The 27,980-nt window shown below is 42.2% G+C and overlaps 2 protein-coding genes and 2 pseudogenes across 4 annotated transcripts in view; 2 read left to right on the top strand and 2 right to left on the bottom strand.

Annotated features, from left to right (window-relative positions):
- Window positions 1–158, bottom strand: part of LOC133507156 (eukaryotic translation initiation factor 4B-like) — a 31,771-nt gene extending 31,613 nt beyond the window's left edge. Inside the window, exon 1 of the mRNA XM_061831930.1 lies at window positions 5–158. Coding sequence (XP_061687914.1) covers window positions 5–17 — 13 coding nt within the window. The 5' untranslated portion in view covers window positions 18–158. The remainder of the gene's footprint in view (window positions 1–4) is intronic.
- On the top strand, window positions 61–27,898 carry LOC133507157 (keratin, type II cytoskeletal 8-like). Of its 3 annotated transcripts, none has more exons than XM_061831935.1 (10): window positions 78–187; window positions 20,553–21,243; window positions 23,101–23,309; window positions 23,849–23,909; window positions 24,037–24,132; window positions 24,231–24,395; window positions 25,319–25,444; window positions 25,721–25,941; window positions 26,052–26,092; window positions 27,479–27,898. In XM_061831935.1, the coding sequence occupies exons 2-10, from the start codon at window positions 20,791–20,793 to the stop codon at window positions 27,730–27,732; spliced, it is 1,626 nt and encodes a 541-aa protein (XP_061687919.1). In that variant the 5' UTR covers window positions 78–187; window positions 20,553–20,790; the 3' UTR covers window positions 27,733–27,898. The 3 variants fall into 3 exon arrangements, with proteins under 3 accessions (XP_061687920.1, XP_061687919.1, XP_061687917.1); XM_061831933.1 differs by having other exon boundaries at window positions 113–187; window positions 20,511–21,243; XM_061831936.1 differs by lacking the exon at window positions 20,553–21,243 and having other exon boundaries at window positions 61–187.
- Window positions 5,428–10,097, bottom strand: LOC133507797 (keratin, type I cytoskeletal 18-like; annotated as a pseudogene).
- LOC133508196 (5S ribosomal RNA) lies at window positions 18,212–18,330 on the top strand (annotated as a pseudogene).
- Window positions 27,899–27,980: the final 82 nt, after the last annotated feature.

Raw genomic sequence — 27,980 nt, 5'->3', positions numbered from 1 at the left:
TCACCTGACGCCGCCATGTTGAAGAGCGAGTTCCCGGTAGTTCCCGGATGAAGGCGTCAGCGGGTAGTTATCAGGAGCGCGCATTCGCGTTCACGAGCTCAGCCCCCGTCTCCTCCCTTGACCCGCTTCTCTGCTTCGTTGACTTGCTGCCATGATTAATGGAGCACATCGACCAGAGGTTGCAACAGTGAGTATATCCTTGAGAACTTACGGATACGTCAGGAAAAGAACCATAACCCTAACCACAACCACACATTCAACTGTATGACTGTGAAAGTAAAAATTGCATAAATAAATAAAATACACACTGGAATAAAAATGCTCTTTTATTGTAAATTACATTAAAATACCCGTTTTGATAACTTGACACAACGTAAAGAAATGTTTTCTGCGCACAAAATAGTTGCTCTCTTCTCTTATTTTTATTATTATGCTCATACTATGAAGAGGAACGATGTTGCAAGAGTAAAAAATTGAAAATAATATATATATATTATAAAATAGCTCAGGATAATGAAAAAGAACCACAACTTACTTGTATGTGTATTTTCAGATTCAACAATTATTGAACAAAGCTGGTGGTTTGGTGCAACACACAACAGATTCGCCAGTGATCACAATTATAACTGACAACATCAATAGTTGTTTTAGGAATATTTTACTTCTCTCTATCTTTTGCATTATCATCATTCATGTTTCTTAGTTCACATGGTGCTGCTGTTGTTTTTCTTTCTTTCTTCCTAATAAGACTCCCAAGATCTCAATCAAACGAGAGCTCGACCACGGTTGACTTCATGTCTCTATTTACATCTTTTTTACATCCTGTCATCATCCTCTGTGGAGGTTGATAAAAGTAAAAAATGCAGATGCTGATCTGTAGTGAGAAAAAAAGTAGTGATTAACTGATTAATTTAGCATATTTACCTACCACTAAACCGATTAATTAATTGTCTTTATTGCTCTTGCACAAATATTTCCTAAATAGGGTTGGAGATCGATTGTTAAGGAGCAATTTTATCATCCATCCATCCATCCATTATCTTCCGCTTTTCCGGGTTGGGCCGTGGAGGAAGTAGCTTCAGCAGGGATACCCAGACTTCCCTTTCCCCAGCCACTTCTTCCAGCTCTTCTGGAGGGATCCCGAGGCGTTCCCAAGCCAGCCGAGAGACATAGTCTCTCCAGCATGTCTTGGGTCGTCCTGGTACATGCCCGGAACACCTCACCATTGTGGCATCCAGGAGGCATCCGAATCAGATGCCCCAGCCACCTCATCTGGCCCCTCTCAATGCAGAGGAGTAGCAGCTTGACACTGAGCCTCACCCGGATGACCGAGCTTCTCACCCTATCTCTAAGGGAGAGCCCGGACACCCTGCAGAGGAAGCTCATTTCAGCCGCTTGTATCCGGGATCTTGTTCTTTCAGTCACGACCCACAGCTCATGCTCTTAGGTGAGGGTAGGAACATAGATCGAATGGTAAATTGAGAGCTTCGCCTTTCGACTCAGCTCCCCTTTTACCACAACGGACTGAGACAAAGTCCACATCACTTCAGACGTTGCACCGATCTGTCTGTTGATCTCCCGCTCTATTCTTCCCTCACTCATGAACAAGATCCCAAGATACTTGAACTCCTCTACTTGGGGAAGGATCTCATCCCCGACCTGGAGAGGGCACACCACCCTTTTCCGACTGAGGACCATAGTCTCGGATTTGGAGGTGGTGATTCTCATCCCAGTCTAACTCTCACCAAAAACGAGTCCGATTTATTGCCGGCAATGCAGACCAAACTCTGACAGCGGTTAATCAGAGACCGAACAGCTCGTATCAGGGGATTTGGTACCCCATTCTTCCAAATAACCCCCCACAGGACTCCCTGAGGGACACGGTCGAATGCCTTCTCCAAGTCCACAAAACATATGTAGACTGGTTGCGCGAACTCCCATGCACCCTCGAGGATCCTGCCGAGGGTGTAGAGCTAGTCCACTGTTCCACGGCCAGGACAAAAACCACATTGCTCCTCCTGAATCCGAGACTCGACTTCCCGACAGTACCCCTGAGTAGACATTACCAAGGAGGTGGAGGAGTGTGATCCCTCTATAGTTGGAGCACACCCTCCGGTCACCCTTCTTGAAAAGGAGGACCACCACCAATCCAGAGGCACTGTCCCTGACGTCCACGCAATGATGCAGAGGTGTGTCAACCAGGACAGCCCCACAACATCCAGAGCCTTTAGGAATTCCGGGCAAATTTCATCCACTCCCAGGGCCCTGCCACCAAGGAGCTTTTTAACCACGTTGGTGACCTCAACCCCAGAGATAGAAGAGCCCAGCTATGAGCACCCGGACTCAGCTTCCTCATGGGAAAGCATGTTGATGGAATTGAGGAGGTCTTCAAAGTATTCTCCTCACCGACTCACATCCCAAGTTGAGGTCAGCAACGCCCCGTCTCCACTATGCACAGGGTTGATGGTGCACTGCTTCACTCTCCTGAGACGCTGGACGGTGGACCAGAATTTCCTCGAGGCTGTCCTGAAGTCGTTCTCCATGGCCTCGCCAAACTCCTCCCATGTCCTGTTTTTTGCCTCAGCGACCACCGAAGCTGCATTACGCTTGGCCAGCCGATACCTATCAGCTGCCTCGGGAGTCCCACAGGCCAGAAATGCCCGATAGGACTCCTTCTTCAGCTTGACAGCATCTTTCACTGTTGGTGTCCACCAATGTGTTCGTGGGCACCGACCACATTACGGTCACAGCTCCGGTCATCCGCCTCAGCAATGGAGGCGCAGAACATCGTCCACTCGGATTCAATGTCCCCCGCCTCCTCTGGGACATGAGCAAAATTCTTTCGGAGTTGGGAGTTGAAATTCCTTCTGACAGGGGAATCTGCCAGCCGTTCCCAGTAGACCCTCACAATACAGTTGGGCCTGCCACGTCGGGCACGCATCTTCCCCCACCATTGGAGCCACCTCACCACCATGTGGTGATCATTTGACAGCTCTGCCTCTCTCTTCACCCGACTGTCCAAGACATGCGGTCACAACTCCGATGACACAACCACAAAGTCGATCATCGAACTCGAGTTCTGATCGGAGGGGCCGTTCTTCCCAATCACGTCCTTCCAGGTCTCACTGTCATTGCCCAAGTGGGCATTGAAGTCCCCCAGCAGAATGATGGAAGTCGTCAGAGGGGGCGCTCTCCAGCACTCCCTCTAAGGACTCCAAAAAGGGTGGGTACACTGCACTGCTGTTTGGTGCATCAGCACAAACAACAGTCAGGACCCATGCCCCTACCTGCAGGCGGAGGGAGGCTACCATCTCACCCACTGGGGTAAACCCCAATGTACAGGCCCCGAGCCGGGGTGCAATAAGTATGCCCACACCTGCTTGGTGTCTCTCCCTGTGAAACAGAGTCCAACCCCTATCAAGAAGAGTGGTGCCAGAGCCCAAGTGGTGCGTAGAAGTGAGTCCGACTATATCTAGTCGGAACTTCTCGACCTCACGCACCAACTTGGACTCCTTCCCTGCCAAAGAGGTGACATTCCATGTCCCTAGAGCTAGTTTCTGTAGCCGGGGATTGGATCGCCAAGGTCCCAGCCTTTGGCCACTGCCCAACTCACATTGCACTCGACCCCTTCATCACCTCTCACAGGTGGTGAGCCCATGGGAAGGGGGACCCATGTTACCCTTTCAGGCTCTGCCCGGCCGAGCCCCATGGGTGCAGGCCGAGCCACCAGGCGCTCGCCTTCGAGCCCCACCTCCAGACCTGGCTCTCGAAGGGGGGCCCCGGTGACCCGCGTCCGGGCGAGGAAAACCAAGATGGGATTTTTGTAGTCATCATAGGGGTTTTGGAGCCGTACTTTGTCTGGTCCCTCACCTATTACGTTTTTGCCATGGGTGACCCTACCAGGGGCATGAAGCCCCAGACAACTTAGCTCCTAGGATCATCGAAACACACAAACCCCTCCACCACGATAAGGTGACGGCTCGAAGAGGGGCAATTTTATCCTCCTCTCACATTTACCAGTTGTTCTCTGTAGTGTCCAAAGAACTAATGAACCAAACTGTCAAATTTGGATTCAGTAAAAACACAAAGACAGTCCAGCATAAGTAGCCCCATTATAACATTTAAACACCAAATGGTAACGTTGAACACAATAACATCTGAAACAGAGTATTCTTGCCAGCATGTTTATTCCAAACAAAATGAAGAAATAAAAAAATTAAAGCCATTTTGTGTACAGTATAAGGTTTTCATAACCCTATTCCATAAATATGTGCAAAGTGATGAGCACAAATTATTAGCAGAAATTAAGGAGTGCCTTTTTTTCCTACATTAGAAGTAAGCAAGCTAACATACTCCATTAACAATATTTGATTCACACCATTGTTAAGTTTTCCCGTAAAAGAAAAAAAAAAGAGATTATACTGACTATGGTTTTAACTTTATGACATGGAGTACATAACATGCTTCTAAGTTTGACTTGAAAGAGCTTTTGTGTGATGTTGGACATCAGAGTCAAACATTTTCAACTCCACCCACGACTAAATGGTCAAAGAATGAATCTTTTGAGTTCTGGATTTCCTTTAAGGTCACATAATATTTCAAATGGGTATTATTCGAACTGTTCATGTATTATAATACCAGTATTTGAACATTTATTACAGGTATTTGAACATTTATAATGTATGTATTTCCTTGATCAAAAATGTTTATGATATTGAACTATTCTCTAGCTTATCTTTTCAGTACTTGTTAAATTGGTAGTTTGAAAAATGTGACAGTAATCAAGATTGAGCGATATTGGAAAAAGAAAATCTGAAGCTTTTTATTTATTTATTTATTTATTTTGCCATACTGCCCAGCCCTACCATTTGCTCACGGAAAATTATGAGTTTTCACTAAATCTAACATGTATGTTTTATTTTAATCATGGGAGGAAGCTCGAATACCCAGAGAAACCCCACACGAGCCCAATGAGAACATGCAAAACCCAGAGGTTTCTAGCCAATATCCAAACTTAGTCTTCTCAAATGCGAAACAGATGTGGAAACCGCTTGGGCACTGTGATGCTTTTCAGAAGGGTCTCAGGGAGTGCTGGAGTATCTTCAGGCAGGATGCTGGGTACACCCCGGCTTGGTTGACATCCAGTCACAGGGCGCATATAAACAAAAAAACATATGCACTCACATTCACACCTACATGCAATTTAGAGTTTTCAATTAACCTACCATGTGGGTTTTGGGGATGTGGGAGAAAACTGGAGCGCCCAGAGAAAATCCACACAGGCACGGGGAGAACATGCAAACTCCACACAGGAGCAGGGCCAGGATTTGAACCTCAGTCCTCAGAACTGTGAGGCAGACACTCTATCCAGTCATACACTGTGCTCATATATATATATATATATATAAAACAAAAAATACACAAAAATTCAGCACTGATGGACAGTTTTATTGCCTCCAGGTCGCACATTTGTAAATGGCCTTATTCACTCGAATCATGTGATACAATTATGTTATGGAATTATATTCCTTAATTCAACAACTTTCTATTGGGTTTAGATAGACCTGGATCCTCCTAAAGGGAACTGTGGCCGACAGCTCATTGAAGGGCATCTTGGAGCCTGTGCACAACACAAATGAAATAAGTGATTGTTTAAAAAAAAAAAAAATTAAAAAGCTGTTTTATTGTGAATGAATGTCATAGCAATTTTTGCTACTACTTGAGTATGTAATTTCTGAGTAACTTTAGTATTTTCCTCCACCACTACCATTGCCTGAACTTGGTTTTCTTTATTTACATACACTACAGTGAAAGCTGGAAAATGGAAATTCCCAAAAAGTAATACAATATGGAATTCAAACATCTTGTGGGACATCAGTGAATATCATGAGACTATAGTAGGTATTTAAAAGAGTCCTTTTACTTACTTTCTTTTTTGTGGTTTGTTGTTCTTATAAGAAAAATGAGAAAAGTGTCATAATAAAACCCTCAGAAATGAAACTTACTGTGACATGAGAAGAACGGTCTTGCTGCTATGTACAATACATGTAATTAAATTCCAATAAATGACCCAAATTCTGTAATTTTACAAAGTAGATGCCATGTAGAGTTTTGACAGGATTGTTCAAATGTTACTTAAAATTGCACATGTAAAGTTAATAAAGGCTTTATGACGTTTGACTCTGGAAAAGATTGATGTTCTTTGAAATTAGAGCAACTTGGTTTCAGTCTTGAGTCTTACTTGAAATCGCCACCATCCAGCAGGCTCTTGTAGGTCTCAATCTCAGCTTCAAGTTTCACCTTGAGGTTGAGCAGAGCCTCATACTCTTGCGTCTGTTGGTGGATGTTTGCACGCAGGTTTCCAAGCTCCTCCTCCAGATGTATGATGATAGCATTATACTTCTCCATTTCCATGTTGTTACGTAGCTCTGTGTTCCGCAATGTGTCTTCTAGGGAGGCTTTCTGATAGCCCATCATAAAAGAGCAGTGAGGTGTTAGGGAGGGGTTTCGTGTTATTAAATTAGATATCAAAGTGGATAAAGAACCGAAAAGTAATTTGCTCACCAAGCTCTGTTGAGATGCGAGCTCGATTTCCAGAGTCTGTATCTGTCTGGCTAAGTCACTCCGCTCTATTTGGGCACCTTGCAGCGCTTCTGTGTTCTGTGATACTTGCGCCTGAACCTCCGCCGTCTAAATTTGTGAGAAGAAAGGATATCACACTTATTAACCACGTACCACTATTAACTTGGTTTGTGATGACCCATCACAGCACCACCTTACCTGATTTTCATGCCAGCGTTTGAGATCCTCTGCATTCTTCAGTGCGATCTTTTCATAGTTGCCCCTCATGTCCTCCATGATCTGCGACAAGTCTTGGCCTTTGGGGGCGTCGACATCCACTTGCACCCCCGACTGGGAGATCTGATTCCTCAGCTCCCTCACCTCCTACATGGCAAAACAGAGAAGAAGAAAAAAACACATTGACCCCAAAGAATGAATTCCCACACCCAATGTTGGGATTCATCACTTGTCGGGATCAGAGTTGTATTAATGTTGAACTACTATGAATCCATAATGTTCATATAGAATTTTACAATTAGGTGGGTCTCACTCCCTACCTCAGTGATTTCCTACCTGTGTGCAGACAAGGCACATATTTTACAATTGAAAAATGGGTGTAGAGTAGACAAGATTTATCGCATAGTATGGTGCTGTACAATGTTAATTAAGATAGCATAAGAGTCCATCTAAAGAGCCTTCTAGAAAGTGGTTCTTCCTCAGGACCTGACCCATGCAGTTGGAGCAGAATCCTCCACAGCAGTTGCCTAAGGGAAGGTGTTCTATCTCAGATCTCGTCCCAGTTACTCCGTGGAAAATTCATACAGCAACAGTCTCACATGATGTCATAATCTGTTGCTCTTTATTGGATCTCAGATGGGTATTCATTTGTCCATTCATATGCTGTTGTAGATGACTTTCAAACTTCTTGAATTTATATTTTTACCTTTGGTTTTTGTTTGCACTGGAATCTTACATGTTATGTAAGACCGTCTCTCTCCTTTCTCATTGCCTTGAATTTTTGTTGCGGTCTCAACATTGAATGAACGGAGATAAACAGTGAACACTCAAGGACAACTTTAAATAGTAAGTACAATGGCAAATATTTCTGTACTGTACACTCACATTTTCGTGGTTCCTCTTGAGGAATTCAAGCTCCTCCCTCACAGCTTCACTCTCGCTTTCAATGTTCATCCTGCTCATATTTGTTTCATCGATGACTTTCTTCAGCCCAGCAATGTCGGCCTCGACAGACTGGCGTATTGCCAGCTCTGTATCAAACCTATATAAACCAACATTCTATTACAAACATGCACTTCATGTTGTCGCTGTCTAACTATAAGTGTATACTGTATCGCCACATTTTGCTACTGAATTGTTTTAAATCTGAAAGGTTTATCGTGCCACAGCTTGCCACTGAATTTTTAAACTTTTTAAATTTTAATTTTTAAACTAAAATTTTGAAACACAAAATATGTTCTTTTCTATGTGTGTTTCAGACAAAACCAAAATGTACCACTTTGCATTTAAATTTGAAAATGGATAAGTTTCATTGTTCATATCACCCAAACACAGTGTTCTTATTCAATACTATATAAAGATGTTATTGTGAGAAAGTATTCTCTGTATTATCCCAAGGGTGAGTGTTATTGTTTTATCTTGCCCTGGCAAGGCCAAGCGGCATGTGACAAGGAAGCCTAGATTTTCCACATTTATATAACCTGAACTAAATGCAGGAGAGCATGATGAGAAAAATCATACTTGACTTTGAAGTCATCTGCAGCCAAACGGGAGTTGTCGATTTGGAGCACAAGTCGAGCATTTTCTGATATCCTGTCAAAGATCTAGAAGAAAAAATAAATAATATGAAAGATACTTATTAATTGTTAATGACTGTTCGAAATTTGGTTCTGTTCTTATGGTGGGTTTTTTTTTCCATTTATCATGCATCTTTTGGAGATTTCACACTATGTCTCCAGATGTGAGTTGGATCTCTGCATCTGTTTAAGCACGCAAGCGTCAGATTACACAAACTGTTCATAGAAGAGCAGGAGGAATCCTTCACTGGAACCTTTCTTCTGTCTGGAAAAAATATTTTTCCTTCTGAATAAGTCTTGTATAAATCAAATGTGTTTATTTTCATGTGTTTATGTGAGTAAAGATGTCAACATTTTTCTGTTAGTGGGAGTGAATCTCTTTCAAACCCATGGTGTCCTGTCTGGCAGGAATGGGAAACACACATTTTTTATGAGTTGGGGAAAAAGTATCATTATGTGAAAGATATGAAAAGATATTTGGCATTTGGGGAAATATGTGACATTTGACTCTGCCGAGGGCAGCTGATTGTTATGCAAGCAGTACACACACTCACATTATACATCTGCATACACATTCATGCTGGCAGCACAAGATCCTTTGTGTGTGCTTCCACCACACATCTGTTTCAGATTGGGGCCCACGGACACAGGGGGAGTGGTGTAGAATGTCAATTATAAGCAGCGCCATTTAGAGAACTTTTATATGTGGAAGTTTCTGCCCTCGTGTTGATGACTCAACAGAGGAAGTTGTGAACAACTTGAAGCACACAGATTGATGGGGGATGGTCAGAGCTGGGCAACCACACCCTATATTCTTATGCAAGCTATACGATGACAGACTGAAGAAATTGTGCACTTCTTTGCATATTGGTACCAAGTAAATGTCTAGTTTCAAATGTTTGTTCTCCAATGGTGGATAGGGAGCTCCATTCCTCAATTAATCATACCCATGGGCAGGAATAGTCTGAATCAGGAAAAATGCAGGTCTTCCCCAGATTCTTAATGATGTGCTCTGAATTAAAAAAACAACATGAGATCCATTTGATTTGGCTCCAATGAAAGTTGGTTATAACTTAATCACTACAATGAAAATTTTGGCCCAGGGTTGAGACCATTTTAGAACTGGTCTAAAAGGTTGGTAGCCCAAGAGATGCATACCGAACGCAACTTGCTGTTGTTATTAGGTAACAAATGATTCTCATCATAATCTCATGACTGCTTCTTAAATCTACCTGTTTGCGGAGGTCTTCAATGATGGGCTCATACTTGCTGTAGTCTCTCATGTCGGGCCCTCCGGTCTTCAACGCCTCCCTGATCTTCATCTCCAGCTCCTGGTTGGCCTGCTCCAGGTTTTTCACTGTCTCAAGGTAGTTGGCCAGGCGGTCATTGAGGTTCTGCATGGCTCCCTTCTCATTCCCGGTAATGCCGGCTCCCATCCCACCGCCTGCTGCCATGGATCCACCGAAACTTACACCAACACCACTGCCCAATTTGTTTGGTCCAGAACGCAGGGAGGATACAGAGACAGTGGAGATTCGGGTGTCCTGGCCACCAGCACCGCCATAGATGCTGGGAGCACGGTAGCGGGGTGAGATGTGGGAAGCAGATATCTGCTGAATGTTGGATCTCCTGTAGCTCATAGCGGAGAAGTTTCTGTGGCACAGACAAGAATGTGAGAAGTAGAGAATCTCTGGTGGTCGGCGTCAAAAGAGACGAAGGCAGTGAAAAGTGGGGAACTTATACTCCTCCTTCTCTCCCTCAGTCTCAGTTGGCCTTTTTAGACCCTGCCCACTTCAACATTGCCCTATTTTACATTTCCTGCTCTCACACGCTCTCTGTTGCCCGCATGTTTCCTTTTCCAACCTGTTGTGTCTTAAATTGTCATGGAAACGTACAAAGCATATTGTGTGCAACAAACTCCGCGCGAAGATTAATAACAAATGGAGAGTAGAGGGAAATGAGGGACTTGGAAGGTTCTACAATGATTAATACAGAAAAAAAGTCAAAGAACTTAGCAAAAGCAACCCAGTGGTTTCGGTTTGCCCATAAAAGGAATAATGTCTGCTTTTCATTTTAGACTCCAACATCAGTCAAGCTATTTTAACTCATGTCAAGTGGCATGTGACAAGGAAGCCTAGATTTGTCACATACTGTACTTGCACATATTATAAGCAGAATTCAAGGGCTTCGTGAAATAAATAAAACTGTTTAATAATACTGTAAATCATTAAATGTGTATTCACAAAATCAACTAGTGATTGCTTAATCATGAAGTGATAACCACACCTACAGCTGTAATCATATTTCAACACAATAAATTAACAGAAAGAGACAATTACTGTTCCCACACTCAAAGAGAGAATCCAAAGGACACACAAGCTTCCGAGATACCCTGGAGCTTGTGGAAAAGTTGAGCTGCACAAAGGCACTGTTAGCTGATACCAGGCTCAGAATACAATCAAAAAGAAAACTCAGATAAAGGTCACCTTTGTTCACCAATCACATTATAGCTGATGAGCTGCACATATCGGGTCTTCTCTTGGTGCAACAACTACTGAAGACCTTTGAAACAGCAGCTGACATCACAACCATCAACATGTCAATGTTGAACACTCACACAAACAAAGGTACAACAAAGTTTAGGATTTTTGTGATCTGTGACCCTCAATGAAAACCAAAGCAAATCTGTAGCACTATCAGGAGTGGGGGCCCCTCGTGCCCTGGCTTGAACTTTAACCTCTTCATAGCTGATGATCTCTTGTAGTTTTTGCATTCAGCTTTGCAACGTCAACACAGTCCAAAGAACTACAGTTCTTCCCAATTCAAGACTGTCCAGATTTCACTGTCACTCCTACTTCACTAACTAGCTAGGAAAGAAAAAAAATGTGGAAAATCAGTTTCGTGAAGGGAACACAGAACTATAAAGAGGAACGATAAATTAAATCTGCATGACTCAAACCGCATGACAGTGTTGCAGCTCTCTTTATTTGTATGGAAAAAACACTGACAACATTATGTTTCACCATCGCAACCACCAAACAGACAAATCAGGGTCTGCTCAACTTTTCCTTGACATGAGATTACAGGATAAAAGAGGCTAAGTAGCACCAGGCTTGGTCTTATACATTGGAAATATATTGGTAGCACTATTTTACACTGTGGACTTCATTAAAATGTGGCTTTCAACTGATTTCCTGCGCAGCTTCACTAAATACTGTAATTTAAATACCAAGCCAATATGTTTGAGTTGTGCAGGTGTGAGTGTAATGAAAGAGTCTTTCTTTGTGTTAAAAGTTTTTTGTTCTTTTCATCTTTTCTGTGAAGCTTAAGTATTGCAAAGTAGCTTTTCTTTTTCCTGATCTTTATTATTTTCTGTTATGGCAAAGAATGACTATTTAGAGGGGAAAGTCAATCTAATGCTCCCCACCCTCAGAAGAAGCCTCCGATCTCACTATCAGGAGAAGAGTGCCACGGAGCTTTACAGGCAGCTGACCTCTGAAGTCCAGGGCATCAGAGAAACCCCACAGAACTTTCTCATCAGAACCCCTGACCTCAGACAGAAAATCCTGTCTGCATCGCAAGAAGCTGACTCACGTTTGAAATACAACCCAGATCTAGTACAAAATATGTTTGAAGAAAACTGTGGGCGAGTGTAGAGCAGTAATGGGCCTCCTCAGTTATTACCGTCAATACATACGAGATTTCTCCCGTATTGCTGAACTTCTGTATGCACTGCTTAAGCTAACCTGCGACAAAGGAAAGTAATAACACAAGGAGAGATGGAAAAAAAAGGAAGCGTCGAGGAATTCTTTCAAACAAGCCGATCACTTCGACTGATGCTCACCATTTGGAAAGATTGATTGACTGTGTGGTTGAGCCCCCCATCCTTGGATTCCCAGACTTCAACAAATCATTCATCCTGCACACAGAGGCTTCCAACCAGGGCCTCGGTGCAGTATTGTACCAGGAACAAGAGGGAGAGCTACGTGTCATAGCCAATGCATCTCGAACATTGACAAGGGCAGAAAAGAATTACCATCTTCACTCTGGAAAATTTAGAGTTTCTGGCCTTAAAGTGGGCGGTGACTGAGCGATTCCGTGATTATTGTTCTAGAGTATTATATGAATTCCACCTGCAGAGTATACACCGATAGCCCACTCACCTATGTATTATCCACAGCTAAGCTGAACGCCACAGCGAGTAGGTGGGTTGCTGAGCTGTCAGACTTCCATCTGACCATTAAATATCGTCCAGGCAAAGAGAATACCGATGCTGATGGTCTGTCAAGAATGCCTTGTGTGATCGAGGAAATGATGGAGGACTGTACACAGGAACTCTCTTCCCCTTGAGTCCAAGCTGGTGTGCATGCAGTAGAAACAAATGACTCTAAAACAATATGGTTCATGATGGCTCTTGAATGTGCGAGAACAGGCACAAAGGGAGGAAACAGATATTGCCACTGTACTAAATCACAAAGAGTCAGATCAAAGACCTGCTGGACAGCAGCTCAGGTCACAGAGTGGGACAAACTGAGTTTGGATGTAGACGGCGTACCGTACCGAAAGACTGTCACCAATACTCAACTTGTCCTACCAGAAAAATATAAAATAACAGTACTGAGACAACTTCATTATGACATGGGCCATCAGGGGTGGAACGCATAACATCACCCATTCGTGATCGTTTCTTCTGGCCATACATGCAGCAAGAGGTTGAGACCGATATGTCTCGATGCAGTGCCTGTGTTAAACAGAAAAAACCCTGCAAAGAAACAAGAGCTCCCCTCACTCCCATTGTCACGACACAGCCATTTGAACTAGTCTCCATTGACTTCATGCATCTTGATAAGTGTGCAGGTGGCTATGAGTACATACTGGTGATAGTTGATCACTACACTTGCTTTGCTCACGCATATGCTACAATGACGAAATCAGCTAAATGTGTTGCGGACAAGATCTTCTATGATTATGCTTTGAAGTGGGGTTTTCCCAAGCATATTTATAATGATATGGGGGGAGAATGGGAAAATCAGTTGTTTGCACAGTTACAGAAGGTCTGTGGGGTGATGGGCTCGAGAACACACCGTATCACCCCCAAGAAAATGGGCAAGTTGAGAGGATCAATAGAACCCTTCTACAAAAGCTGAAAACTCTCACTGAAAAACAAAAGTCCAACTTGAAAGAGTCACTGAATAAACTTATGTTTGCATACAATTGCACGAGAAGTGAAGTTACCGTATTTTCACCTTTTTATCTTCTATTTGGAACGTCTCCAAGACTGCCGGTCGACTTGCTGTTTGGCTTGACTCCAGAAACAGGGACTACCAATCCCAAGGACTACATGAAAAAATGGAAAGCACAGATGCGGTAGGCATATGACATAACAACTAAGAATACAAAGAAAAGTGCAGAGAGAAACAAATGAAACAATGACAACAAAGTGAGAAGTTTTGTGCAGTATGAGGGCGGCAGAGTCCTTGTAAGAAATTTGACCCTCAGAGGAGGAACTGGGAAACTGCGAAACCACTGGAAGATTAGTCTATACAAAGTCATCCGCCAAGTGATAGACGACATGCCGGTCTATGAGGTACTGCCAGAGCAAGGTATAGGGGGAACAAGTAGGGTTCTACACCGTAATCTTCTGTTGCCATGCGATAACTTACCCTTGGAAACCCAGTTAACCCCTACTAAACGGAAAAGGAAGACTAAGGCTCAGGCCAGCCAGTAGTGATACAACTGTAGCAAATCAAGAGGATGAGGAGAGCGATAATGACAACTATGGATACCACTGTGTGCCAACAGATCAGTTGTTTCGTGTACTGCAACCTTTCGACCTAGACGAACAGAATGTCAATGATGCTGAACCTCAACAGCAAGACCTACCTCAGCAGCAGGAGATTGATGGTTTTAATACAGGTGCTCAATGGAGGCATAACACCAGATGAGGAGGAAATGCAAGTTGAAGATGAGCAGGTCAACGGACAAAGAATGCCAGCAATCCTATCATCTATTCCTATCATCTATTCCAAGCGACGACAACGAAGCAGCACAGCACTACCAGCGACCAGTTAGAGAGAGACGGCCTATGAGGGTTTTCACATACGATAGGCTGGGCCACCTGACCTGTTATAGTGCTGTGGACCTCCAAGTAACATGTAATGGTACCCTCCAGTGTCCCTTATGCCCTATGGAGTGATGCTGACAGAGAGTACGTAGATGCCTGCACAGCATTCCTTCAACTACCAGTTTGCCATCCCCAGGTCCCGAATGCCGAACACCCCCCAAATCCTTGACACCAATCCACCTATTCCCATGTACAGATATACACTATCTACATACACACACTACACAAAACATTCATGGACTGTGGCTGATGCATGCACACTCCACATACAGACACTTCCCAGTCATGGAATCTATGATGAGCTGAGTACAAGCATACATTTCTGTACTCTTGGACTTTATTTTGAGTTGAGTACAACACACAACATTTATGGACTATATATGATGCACAATACACAGACACTGCACGATCCTGGACTCTGTGATGAGTCACCATTTTCACGGCGCCATATTGCCGGTCAAAAAAAGCTGCTCGACAGTATGGGGGACATTGAACCGCAGCACATTTTTCCCAATGCCTGAGACCTATTGTGCTGTTGGTTGTCACAATAGATGAGACAGTTCTTCAAATAGATCATTCTATGGAATACCAGCTGAAAAGATGGATTTGGGCAATTAAACGGGATGGATGCTGCCCAACGTAATACACACGCCTGTGTCGCGATCATTTCATTTCAGGTAGGAATTATTCTTCTCAATCTTGAATTATCAAGAAGTATTTATAATGCCAAGTTGACTCATTTGAGAACAATCCGTATTTAAGGAAAAAAAAACACATCAGAGATATGTTTATGGAGGTAAGCGTGAGGCAGCAACACGCTTCTGTGTATGGAGGAGATGACTCCCTGTCGATTTTTTTTTTTAATGCATTGTTCTCAAATGAGCCAATTTGGCATTTTAAAGACTTCTTGGGAATTTGAGATTGAGAAAAAGAATAACTCCTACTTGAAATGAAGTGATCACTAGACAGTTGTGGGTATTTGGTTGGGCACCATCTATCATGTTTAATTTTTTTTTCCAATCATAGTTAATGAATGCGAGTTTTTGTAAAACCAGGGGCAATTTATTTAAATGTTCGTATTTGTATTGAAAAAATCTGAGTGGGTCCATCACTATGTGGGATTTATTCTTGATTGAGAACAGATCCAGCAACGAAGTATTTGTATGTGTCCAGACATTTATACGCTTTCAAACTTTTACATGTAAATCTCGACTCGATTCAAGTGTATATCCAGTTGTCCAAGACAAGCGGAAGCGAATCAACAGTCCAGTCGGCGAAAACATTTACTTCGGCATTAAATATGGGTCCTCTATGCCAAGTGTCTCTCATTTTTCCATGCTTTTTCGCTTATTATCACGTCCGAAATGTTTAACTGTTTCGGACAAAACTCTGAGCGTCGTGCTATAAGACATTTTCGTTTTTTCTTGATGTAAAATGTACACTTCCCATTATTTTCCAAAGTTCAGGTGTAGGAGCTGAACATGTGAGCCAAAGTTTTGGTACTTTTCTTTGGAAAAAAAACAAAAAAGAATAGAAATGTGAAAAGCATACAATGCCCACTGAGATAACTTGAAACTGGCAAAAGTAAGGATTAATAAAAACTTACTTCAAAGTATCTAATGACAATAACTTTAAAAATAACATCTTTTTACCGCCAAATCATAAATGTAGCAGGCTTTTGAAAACTACAACATAAAAAATGACTATATCACTAGCTATATAACAAAACCTAATAACATTCTGTAGCTATGCAAAAAAAAAAAAAAAAAAAATGTAGTGAAATGCAGGTGAAATGTACTGTCAGTCTGCAGTCACTGGGTGGCAGTCTGGTAGAAGTCAGGAAATAAAAAAACAGGTTTGGGCAGTCCACTTCTTTGCGGTCTCAGCTAGTCTAATGGGTTTTGCAAACATGCACGTGTACTTGTGACTAGACACTGACACACGCTATGGAGACACAGCCCCACAGAGGCCTAAGCAGTGGCTGAAACCTACACCTACTGTAGGTTTGGAATCTGAATTGTTTGTTGAAATGTCAACAGTTCCTCTTTTAACAAGGTGCCATTTCAGTGCAGAACAACACTGAAACCATTTCAAGATAGAAAGGGCACAGTGTGGCCTTGTAAAATATGTTTGCATGTGCCATCACTATATGACACACACTATTGCTGCAACTTGGTGTTTTTCAGTAATAATAATAGTTTCTTTTAATTCGTTTTTTTTTTTTTTTTTAAATAAGGACAGATTTAAAAAAAAAAAAATCTGAGCCAGTATTTTTATGGGCCCTTTCCAATGATGACTTTTTGGCAAATGCAATTTTCACTTTGACACTGTCACAAAAATGAATTCAAATTATTATGATTAATTTTGTATTGCTATCCAGTTGGCGGCAGGGTGGTCAGCTGGTAAAGTGTTGGCCTCAGAGTTCTGAGGTCCCGGGTTCAATCCCGGACCCGCCTGTGTGAAGTGTGCATGTTCTCCCTGTGCCTGCATGGGTTTCCTCCGGGCACTCTGGTTGGTTTCCTCTCACATCCCAAAAACATGCAACATTAATTGGACACTCTAAATTCTCCCTAATTGTGATTGTGAATGTGACGGTTTGTCTCTATGTGCCCTGCGATTGGCTGGCAACCAGTTCAGGATGTACCCCACCTCATGCCCGTTGACAGCTGAGATAGGTTCCATCACTCCCCGGGACCCTTGTGAGGATAAGCGGCTAAGAAAATGGATGTATGTATGTTATCCAGTTCAGATTCATAGCTGAGCTGGAGCTTATATACACTAGTAAACTTTTGGTAAAATGCAGACATTCAAAATTGCAACACAAACCATAGAAAATTAAAAAACACTTTTTCCCCCCCATCTTTTTCATAGGGCTGAAAATTAAAAAAAAATGTGGAAACTTTCTTTGAGACAATCAAAATGAACACGTACATACCTGAGTGAAATTAGAGAACAGATTTATTTCTCTCAAAGAGAGAATATAAATTGGCATGCAATTCATCCTTTTTTTTCTCTATTTGTGGATCGTTCTCACAGTGGCTTTCTAAAATCCTAACGCTTCAGCACAGGCTTTGTAACCAGGCTAACTGATGTCATGAATTTCTTTGGGTTGTGGCATTTTATTGCAGCTTTTTGAGATCTTCTGTGTGACTTGAATTTGTCATGACATAGGCGTATTCTGTTAAAGTGATTTCTTGATTGAACATGTCTGGAGCGAATCAGCCTTGGGTGTGGTCAATAGAAAGTAACTCATCTTTAAAAGAGCATTTTAATTGACTATAGTTAATTTAGCTGGCAAGGTGTTGCAGCTGTAGAGCATTGACCTCGCCGTTCTGAGGACTGGTGTTCAAATCCCGCTCCCGCCTGTGTGGAGTTTGCATGTTCTCTATGTGCTGTGTGGGTTTTCTCTGGGCACTCCGGTTTCCTCCCACACCCCAAAAACATGCAATAATTGGAGACTCTAAATTCTCCCTAGGTGTGATTGTGAGCGTGAATGTTGTCTGTCTCCATGCGCCCCTATGATTGGCTGGGAACCAGTTCAGGGTGTACCCCGCCTCCTGCCCAATGACAACTGGGATAGGCTCCAGCACTCCCAGGACCCTTGAGAGAATAAGCAGTTCAGAAAATGGATGGATAATTAATTTATGATTATGCGGCGGTACTTTTTAGATGAGATTATATTTTTTCCCCCTTAATTTAAATTGTTTAGTTGTCTTACGGCCATGCTACCCTGAGAACGCCTGATCTCATCAGATCTCGGAAGCTAAGGGGGTTTCTCCCTGCGTAGTACTTGGATGGGAGACCGCCTGGGAACACCAGGTGCTGTAAGCTTCTCTCCTCGGGGGTTGCATCCGCCATAAAACGGTGCCAAACAAATATGCATTCATCTATGACACGCTTTGGCGACCCCTACTGGGAAGAGCTGAAAGGAAAAGAAGAAGATAAAATTTTTAGTTGAGCTGTCTGTTATTTACATATTTTTAATGATCTTAAATAAAATAGGGAAACTATGCAAAGAATTTGAAATTGAGAACGTGGACTTTTTCATGGCACAGTTTACGGGTAGTCACATGTATTCATCCTATTAATTTTCTATGTAATGATCATTAGGATCATGGGCAAGCTGACGCCTATCCCAGCTGACTTTGAGTGAGAACCGTGGTACACCCTGGACTGGCAGCCAGCCATTTTACTGCACACATAGACAAACAACCATTTCACTTACTAACATTAATAAACAAAACATTAACTGCGTGTTAGGAAATATGTAAATATCATACAGGGAATCCAGGATATTAGCCCAAAAACCTCAGTGAGGTAGATGTGATAACCTTTAGGAGCCTCCTTGCTGGCCATGAGTCATCCATTTTCCCGAGGTGCTTATCCTCATAATGGTGGTGGGAGAGCTGGAGCCTATCCCAGCTAACTTTGGGTGAAAGGTGGACTACACACTAAACTAGCTGCCGGGCTTTCACAGGGCAGATATTTTGTTTTACATAGTGAAAAAATAGAACTAATTTTCAACAGGATGATTCTTGGCAATGTCATAATGACTGCCGATGTGTTGTGTATTGTGAGCAAGTTATTTGGAAGCAAGGAAGAATATGGGTTTTATGATTGACTTGACCAATAACTTTTAAGGCTTGGCAGGATCCTCCTGAACACAGTCCACAAACCCAGTCTTATTCTTATGTGTTTGTGTGTTTTTCAAATTTTGTGATTCTAAAGTCTTTTATTACCTCACCATATATATATATATATATATAAACTATTTGGAAACAAAAAATTAATAAGTCGATTTTCCATTTTTTTAATTGCATTGTTCTCAAACGAGCCAACTTGGTATTATAAATACTTCTAAAGACCTACTTTTCCCGGTCACTGCTAACCTTAAAAATTCCCCCATGTGACATTTATTCTTGTCTTTACTTACAAATAAGGTCACAAATAAAACCAATAATTTAAAGAATCAGTTGGAATACTGTACATATTTAGAATCCTTTTTGAAAATGATTTTATGAGTTATGTTGTGATGATTAAATATTTGGACCTGCAAAATTATGCATGCTATACATTATTATTTCTACCTCAGCTTAGCCTTTTTTTTAATGAACTGGACCCATTTATAACTTTGAATTGGTGATCCATGCCCTGATCCTCTTTGACTTGTAGCATGTATGTGTGTCTTTCAGCACATTCCTCACTTGGTGGGTCATTTCGCCACTGTCCTCTTAATAGACTTACAACAAGAAATTTTGGCCCCTCACCTTACTGTCTTAGCTTCCTAATAAAGGAAGCGTAAGAAAATCTCTTTTTTTTGATAGGTGAAACAAAGAGTGAAAAATATCAAGCACTAAAGCGCCAAATATTTCCATCCCCTCAGTTCCACTCACTGTAATCACACTTTTCAAATAGTCATATTAAGTTTCAAGGCCACGAAGATGAAAGATTTTTTTATCCAGTGCTTTATCACTATCTTTCCTTATGTAGGATTTATGGGTAATTTGAAAGCTATTTAGGACTTAAGGTGGGACAAGACAAAAAGAACTGTTTGCTTTTCACCTTACTGATAAAGAAGGAATGTTCTTGATTCCGCATTGTTGATTGTACCACCCGTAAAAGTCCACTTAACTCTTCCCTTTTTAGAGTATGTTGTTAAAAATGAGTTGTTACGACGTGAACAAAAGTAATCAAAGGGTAAAAATATGTTTGTCACATTTTTGAGACATACTGTACAGTTGCTGGCAACAAACGCACACAGCACATCACACAGGGAGAGGATAATTTACTTTGCAATATGTCACGCCTATGAGAAATGAGGTAACAGACAGGAGCTTCCAAACGAATGTGCAGCTTCATTATACCCAAGGTTTGACTTGATGCTGTGTGTGTGTAATTGTAAAAGAGGATATTGCAATGTCACCGCTAATTCTATGGGTGGAAAAGTCTAAAACTATATGGTCATATGGACAAATGTAACAGCATGAAAGATTTCCTCTGTCGTTTTGTAGAAGATGGACCAATATCAGTTGCAATCTATCCTTCCCTTGAAGAATTTGCAGGTTATAAATGTGCAACAAGATGTGATTTTCTTCAGTGACAACACACCCATCCACACACCCCATGCCATATGCCTGTGTTCATGACAATGGCCAATCACGAACAAGAAGGAACCCTCCCCTGTCCAGATAAATAGCACCCAACACCAGGGACAGTCTATCTGCTTGACTCTCCTATCTTCAGCAAAGCCTCCTCTCACCCCACCTCGCTACAACAGAAGCCTTTGTGACCATGTCTGCCAGAGCTGTGAAGACCACCACCTTCTCCACCTTGTCTACATCCAAGGGGCCGAGTCAGGGCTTCAGCAGCCGCTCCTTCGCTGGGTACGGTGGCCGAGGTGTGGGTGCTGCCAGGCAAAGCTGCGGAGTCCGCAGCTCCTACGGTGGAGTGGGTAGTAGTGGTGCCGCCCTTGGTGCTGGGGGTTTCAAGATGGTTGGTGGGTATGTTGCTGGGGGGTCAGCCCAAAGAGCTGGTGGACTAGAGTTTGGCTATGTGGGATTTGGTGGAGCCATGGGTGGAGGGGTGGTCCAAGAAGTGGTGGCCCCCATTACAGAAGTGACTGTGAACAAGAGCCTGCTGGCCCCCTTGAACCTGGACATTGACCCCACAATCCAGTCAGTCCGCATCCAGGAGAAGGAGCAGATCAAGACCCTCAACAACCGTTTCGCATCCTTCATTGACAAGGTCAGTCAACTAAACTAAGAATAAACTTAGAAAAATCAGTTTCTTCAGAACCAAATTTGTTTCCCCTCCCCCCTTCCCCCCTCTTGGCTCCATACGCAATCTCCACACGTACTTCCAAAGTAAAAAACAGCGACTGTTTGTCACAGAACAGGGGTTTAAAAGAATGTTTTTTTTTCACTGATCTTGACTAATAATCAAGTTTGCTCAGCGCTAAATATATTACTGATGACACAAATTGGGCGGCACGTTGGCTTAGCTGTAGAGGGTTGGCCTCACAGTTCTAAGGACCTGGGTTCAATCCTCGCCCCGCCTGTGTGGTGTTTGCATGTTCTCCCTGTCCATTGGTTGGTTTTCTCCGGGCACTCCGGTTTCCTATCACATCCCAAAAACATGTAACATTTACTGGACACTCTAAATTGCCCCTAGGTGTGATTGTGAGTGTGGCTGTTTGTCTCTATGTGCCTTGTAATTGGCTGTCAACCAGTTGAGGGTGTACCCTGCCTCCTGCCCATTGACAGCTGGGATAGGCTCCAGCAGTCCCCCGACCCTCGTGAGGATAAGCGGCTAAGAAAATGGATGTATTACACAAATTGTAACACCAAATCGGCACAGTATGTCATTGTTGTACGTCTACTATCTCGAGAGAAAAACAGAACTATGCCCACACAAAGCAGGGTTGAAAAAACATCGTCCACTTCACTTCAGACAGATACTGTTTGTAATATTTGTGTTAATGAGGACATGGCTTTAAATTCAGGAAAAGTTTAAGTTAACAAACCGAGTTGAAAGAGATAGCTTCATGACTTCTAAGATAATCATTTAAAAGGTTTCGGTGGATAATCAAAACCCAAAGTTGCCAATATTGTAAAGATCAAACATCCATGCATCCACTTATTTTCCAAGCCCTTTATCCCCACAAGAGTCGCACGAGTGCTGAAGACTATCCAAGCTGACTTCGAGCAAAAGGCAGACTATATCCTTAACTGGTCGCCAGTCAGTCACAGGGCACATAAAAACACCATCACTGAGCGGGAATTAATGCCACGCTGCCCACACCAAAGTCAGGCGTGTGTACCACTACACCATCAGTTACTCAGAATAAATGTAAAAAACAAAAATGTTGTTCAGCAGTGGTGAAATTGACTGAAATTCTATCCATCTATTAATAATGTGAATGTTTACCACTTCATGATGTTGGGTAAGATGTATAAATCCATGAAAACAGGCAGCCTCCATCAACGAATTCTTACAAAACGATGATACAAACGATTTGCTTTCAGCCAATGATTGATCAAATATGATCTAGTTGACGCTGCTTGTAAGCCATGCATTGGCTTTCTTATTGAAGGAACCCCCCAGAGAAATGAGGCCGGGAAGTTAAAGTGTGAATCAATCCCTTACGTTCTTTGTACTGGAAAAATCAAGCTTTCATCTTTATATCGTGAAACTCCACATGCATGCTTTTTATGTTTGCCCAAGACCCCACCCCGGGTGAGGACACTGAATGGAGACGTTGTAAAGGGGCAACCATGTGTCACAATGGGAAAACACTGCTGTGGTGTGTTAAAATCTGCATTGTGGCTCCCAGGTTGAGTGACAAATAATTGACATGACATTCATGTGGTCGTGTCAGAGGAGTCATATTTCATCTCATGCCTTTCTTTGTCCAACCACACAGTGAAGCTATTGATGTATTACTCCTATCACTTCTTCACACATCCTGAAAGACCCCTGTACCACATTCCATACAGTTTTGTCATCAGTGTCCAGTCTATTCCGATTTCTCCAGGAATGTATGCAGATTAGCTGGCACTCTTTTGAAAACTATTGTTCTGAAATCACATTTTTACTCTGCAGGTACGCTGCTTGGAACAGCAGAATAAAATGCTTGAGACCAAATGGAAACTTTTGCAGGAGCAAACTCCAACATGCTCCAGCATCCATGCCATGTTTGAGGCCTACATCGCCAACCTGCGCAAGCAGCTGGGCAACTTGGGCCATGAAAAGCTCAGACTGGAATCTGACCTGCATCACATGTCAGGTCTGGTTGAGGACTTCAAGACCAAGTGAGTTGATGTTCCTGCTTTTTGGAGATACCGCTGAGATACATGCATACTTAGAAATACAGTGGAAAACACATGTTTGAGTTCCCAGAGAAATATTATTATTAAATATTGAGTGAAATAAAATATTCAAAGTGTTGCCATCATAAAACTGCACCTGTACCAGTTAGCTAACCACTATATAATAGTACAGTACTGTACCTAGAACCCATGTACTAAAATACCTCTTCATTGGAAGAAGTGCGTACAAGAGAGCAGTCATCTAGTAGTATGATATAGATATCGATGCAATTAACAATGACACATCTTGAGGGTTATGGTTACTTTGGTAGTAGAATGAATAGAATAAGTAGCAAAAAACATTTAGAAATAGAACAAGTAAAAAAAAAAAAAACACACCATTGCCCTGCTCCAGTCATCAATCTGGCCCACCATAAATTTACACGTAAAGATGGAGGTTCATTGAATTTGATCTTTATTACATTTACCCTTACCTTTCAAATAATCTTGCCCATTTGTATAGGATTCTTTCTATTTTTTAGATATGAGGAGGAGATCAACAAGCGCAATGAATGTGAGAACAACTTTGTCCTCACAAAGAAGGTGTGTTGATATCTTTTTGACCATTTGTGCAATTGTCTTACATTTTCCAGCACAAAGGTAATTTGTATCGATTGTTTGTTGTGCAGTATGCAACAATGCATTCTTAGAGCTGTCTGTTGCCATGCAGGACACAGATGCGGCGTACTTGATCAAAGCAGAATTGGAGGCCAAAGTTGATGGGCTGTCAGATGAGCTTGACTTTTTGAGGCAGATCTTTGACGCTGTAATGAACTCACATTCATCTTTAACTGATCGACCATATCTGCAATCTGTGTTCATGTTTCACATCTCTGTGCGTGGGTTTTGCTCGTCTCTGTTTAGGAAATCCATGAGCTACAGAGTCAGATCAAGGACATATCCGTTGTCGTGGAGATGGACAACAGCCGTAACCTCGACATGGATGCAATCGTTGCTGAAGTGCGAGCCCAGTATGAAGACATCGCCAATCGAAGCAGGGCTGAGGCTGAATCGTGGTACCAAAACAAGGTAGTGGATTATTGGGATGGGAAAGCCCAACATTGGCAACTTTTACAAGGCCTGTTGTCACTAATCTTAGTGTAGTAGTTTGTGGTGTCAAATTAACACATTCATGACTATTACTTAATTACAGTCTTATTTAGTGTGTTATGTTTTTTTAATCGTCTTCATCTATTTTTTAATCCGTATACAGTACTGTCCTGTACTTTCCTGTTTTGCAAGCAAGTTATCCGATAAGACTTGTAACTGTTGCTTTGCTCCCCTCTGCTGGCGTTTTAGGGTAATTGTTTTCTTGGTAAAATTAATCCTTTTGTGATAGACTTGCTTCCGAATGAATGGATCCGGTTGAGCCTACCAACTCAATGGTTTAGGGACCCCCCATTCTCTCTCAAGGAATTACTCATAATCCCAATGGGAATCACACTGCAATAGAAGGAGTTAAGATGTTTTTCTTGGGGAAAAAATGTTTTATAAGAAAGAAAGGCATGCTATTATGAGAATAAAGTTATATTTGTTCAAGAAAAAAAAGTAATCTCTACAAGAACAAAGGTTCATTTTGTTAAGGTAAAACGTTTTAATCTTACCAAGATAATGGTCAACATAAGATTAAAAAAAATTCCAACATTTTTCTCATAATTTTATCCATTGTTTTCTAGAAGACAACTCTAATATCTAAAGAATAGGACTGTATTCTCACCTTTTGTTCATCCTCTCATAATCCATCCCTCCATTTTCTGTACCGCTTTTCCTCAACTGGGTCATGGGCGTGCTGGAGCCTATTTCTATTTTCTTGGCAAATAGGAAGTAGTCACTTTTCATTTGTGATCATCATCACACCCACTGTCATTTTCATCAAAACCGGGATTACAAACACCTGTGACGAAGTCAAAATGATTAACCAACATCTGCTACATTTCCACGTGTCGCTCTAGTTTGCTGAGTTGGAGCAATCCGCTGGTAAATATTGCGAAGACCTGAAGTTAACCAAGACGGAGATTGCTGACGTGAACCGCAGAATAATGAGACTCCAGTCTGAAATCGACATGGTGAAAGCACAGGTAAGGACTGGATCAGCACCAAATGGTCCATTTCCATCGATTCTGCCTCTTGCACATGACTGATTTAGCCATCGGGAGTCATTCATTATTTGCCACAAATCCAGAAAAGAATTTTTTTTGTATTTTCCGATTAATAACAACACAGTGCTTACATTAATATAATGATTAAAGACAGTGGTTAAAATTTGACTTACTCTTGCTCGCCACTCATTCACTTAACAGCAGAGATCATGAAAACAGCCAATGATTCATTGAGCACTATTATCCTATTATCAGAGAAATAATTTGGAGGCGCAGATTGCTGAAGTTGAGGAGCGTGGCGAGCTGGCAGTGAAGGATGCCAAACTCCGCATTCGAGATCTGGAGGAGGCTCTTCAGAGGGCCAAGCAGGACATGGCCCTGCAGGTCCGCCAGTACCAGGAACTGATGAACGTCAAGCTCGCACTGGACATTGAGATCGCCACATACAGGAAACTTCTTGAGGGCGAGGAAGACAGGTATGATGATAATGATGATGATGTTGAAGGTGATGAGTGGAGTCCTTTTTTTTTTCCAACCATGCTGTTGTGTTGTGTTTCTCAAATAAGATGTCTGTGTCTCTTTGTAGGTTGGCAACTGGAATCAAGACCAATGTGTCCAAGTTGACATGTACGTATTCATTCATTTGAAAGACTTTGTCTTCTTAAAAATGTACTTGTTGAGAATTTGTAGGTATTTGAACGAAGTCATTTGGGGGCTCACAGTGTAACCTCTCCAGCTCAATTGGAGTAGTACTGTTGGCATGAACCTTTTGCTCCAAAATCTCTCCTTGCACGTGCGTTATTTGCTTCTCTGTGCGACATAAATATGCATTACAGTGTGAATTCAAAAGCCCTTTGAGAGATTATAATGGGACAGAATGTCTGCCTCATAGTTTCAGGTTCAAATCTCAGCTCTGGCCTTCTTTGAGGTGAGTTTGCATGTTCTCCCTGTATCTGTTTTTTTTTATATACCAGGGAATAGCACATTTCAAAAACATCCACGCTAGGTTAATTGAAGATTCTAAATTGTCCGTAGGTGTGAATGTGATTGTGATTTGTTTTTAAATACCGTATACCTTTATAAGGCACATCACATCATAAGGCATACCTTCAATGAATGGCCCATTTTTTTTTCATATATAAGTTACACCGCATTATAAGGCATATAGAATAGATGCTACAGTAGAGACCATGTTGATCCATATATAAGGCACACCAGATCATAAGGCACACTGTTGCCTTTTGAGAAAATGAAAATCATTTTGCTGCGCCTTACAGTGCGGAAAATACGGTATGTCCCCTGTGATTAGTGGCGACTAGTTTGGGGTACTTTTGTACTCAGCTCTGAACCCAAAGACAGCTTGGATTGGCATCACCGTAATGAGGATAAATTGCATGGATAAATGAATGGATGGAATGCATTATGAGAAAAAAAACACACACAAAAATGTCACTTAATATATTCGCTCACATCGTCTGCTTGCTCAGAGAAGCAAATATTTTACTATGGAAAATTCTGACCATTTAAACTGATGTCCTCAATTTTCATGAATAGTAATTTAAAGAGAACATTTTTGGATAGGCGGCATGGTGGTACAGCTGTAGAGTGTTGGCCTCACAGTTCTGAGCTCCAGGGTTTGATGCCAGCCCCGTCCTTCTGTGTGTAGTTTGCATGTTCTCCCCTTGCCTGTGTGGGTTTCCTCCAGGCTCTCCGGTTTCCTCCCACGTCCCAAAAACGTGCAACTTTAATTGGACACTTAAATTGCCCCTGGGCGTGATTCTGAGTGCAGCTGTTTGTCTCCACGTGCCCTGTGATTGGCTGGCAACCAGTTCAGGGTGTACCCCGCCTCCTGCCCGTTGACAGCTGGGATTGGCTCCAGCACTCCCCGTGACCCTTGTGAGGATAAGCGGCTAAGAAAATGGATGGATGGATTTTTGGATAAAGATGTGATTTAGTACATTGTAAATACTTATTTTCAACATACCTGTACATATATACATATATATTGCACAGCTGTAAACTACAATGCTTATGGCCTGGAGAGCTCTCGTACCCCGTCCTACATCAGCTGCTCATTTGGGGCCGTCAAGGTGAGCGCCGGTTCTGTTTCTGGCCCCGAGACTGCAACAGTGAAGAGCACCACTACAGATACCACAGCCAAAACTGTGGTGGACACCAATGAAGAGAAGAAGGAGGTGGAGGGGCCCGCTGCCACCGAGGCTGCTCCTGTCGTGGAGAAGATGGAGGCTGAAATTGTGGCTGAGTGATCACCTTACACCCTATTGGCATTTGAATTTGACAAGAAAGTTCACCAGTGGGAAAAGCCTCTTCAGTCTCTGTCAGTTCTGTCATCAAGGCAGTAAAATATCTGGCCACTAGATGACTCTGTGGCGTAGGTTTTGCTTAAGTCAATAAATCAAAGTGCCATTTGCAAGGAGAGACTTTGTCACTTATTTCACAGCTAGTTGCAACACAAATGCAAACTGATTTCCACATACTGTATATTATAAACTAT

Source organism: Syngnathoides biaculeatus, chromosome 10, assembly GCF_019802595.1.
Source record: "Syngnathoides biaculeatus isolate LvHL_M chromosome 10, ASM1980259v1, whole genome shotgun sequence".
In the NCBI taxonomy this organism is placed as follows: Eukaryota; Metazoa; Chordata; class Actinopteri; order Syngnathiformes; family Syngnathidae; genus Syngnathoides; species Syngnathoides biaculeatus.
The sequence above is the reverse complement of the archived record's forward strand: the minus strand, read 5'-3'. Positions and strand labels throughout refer to the sequence as shown.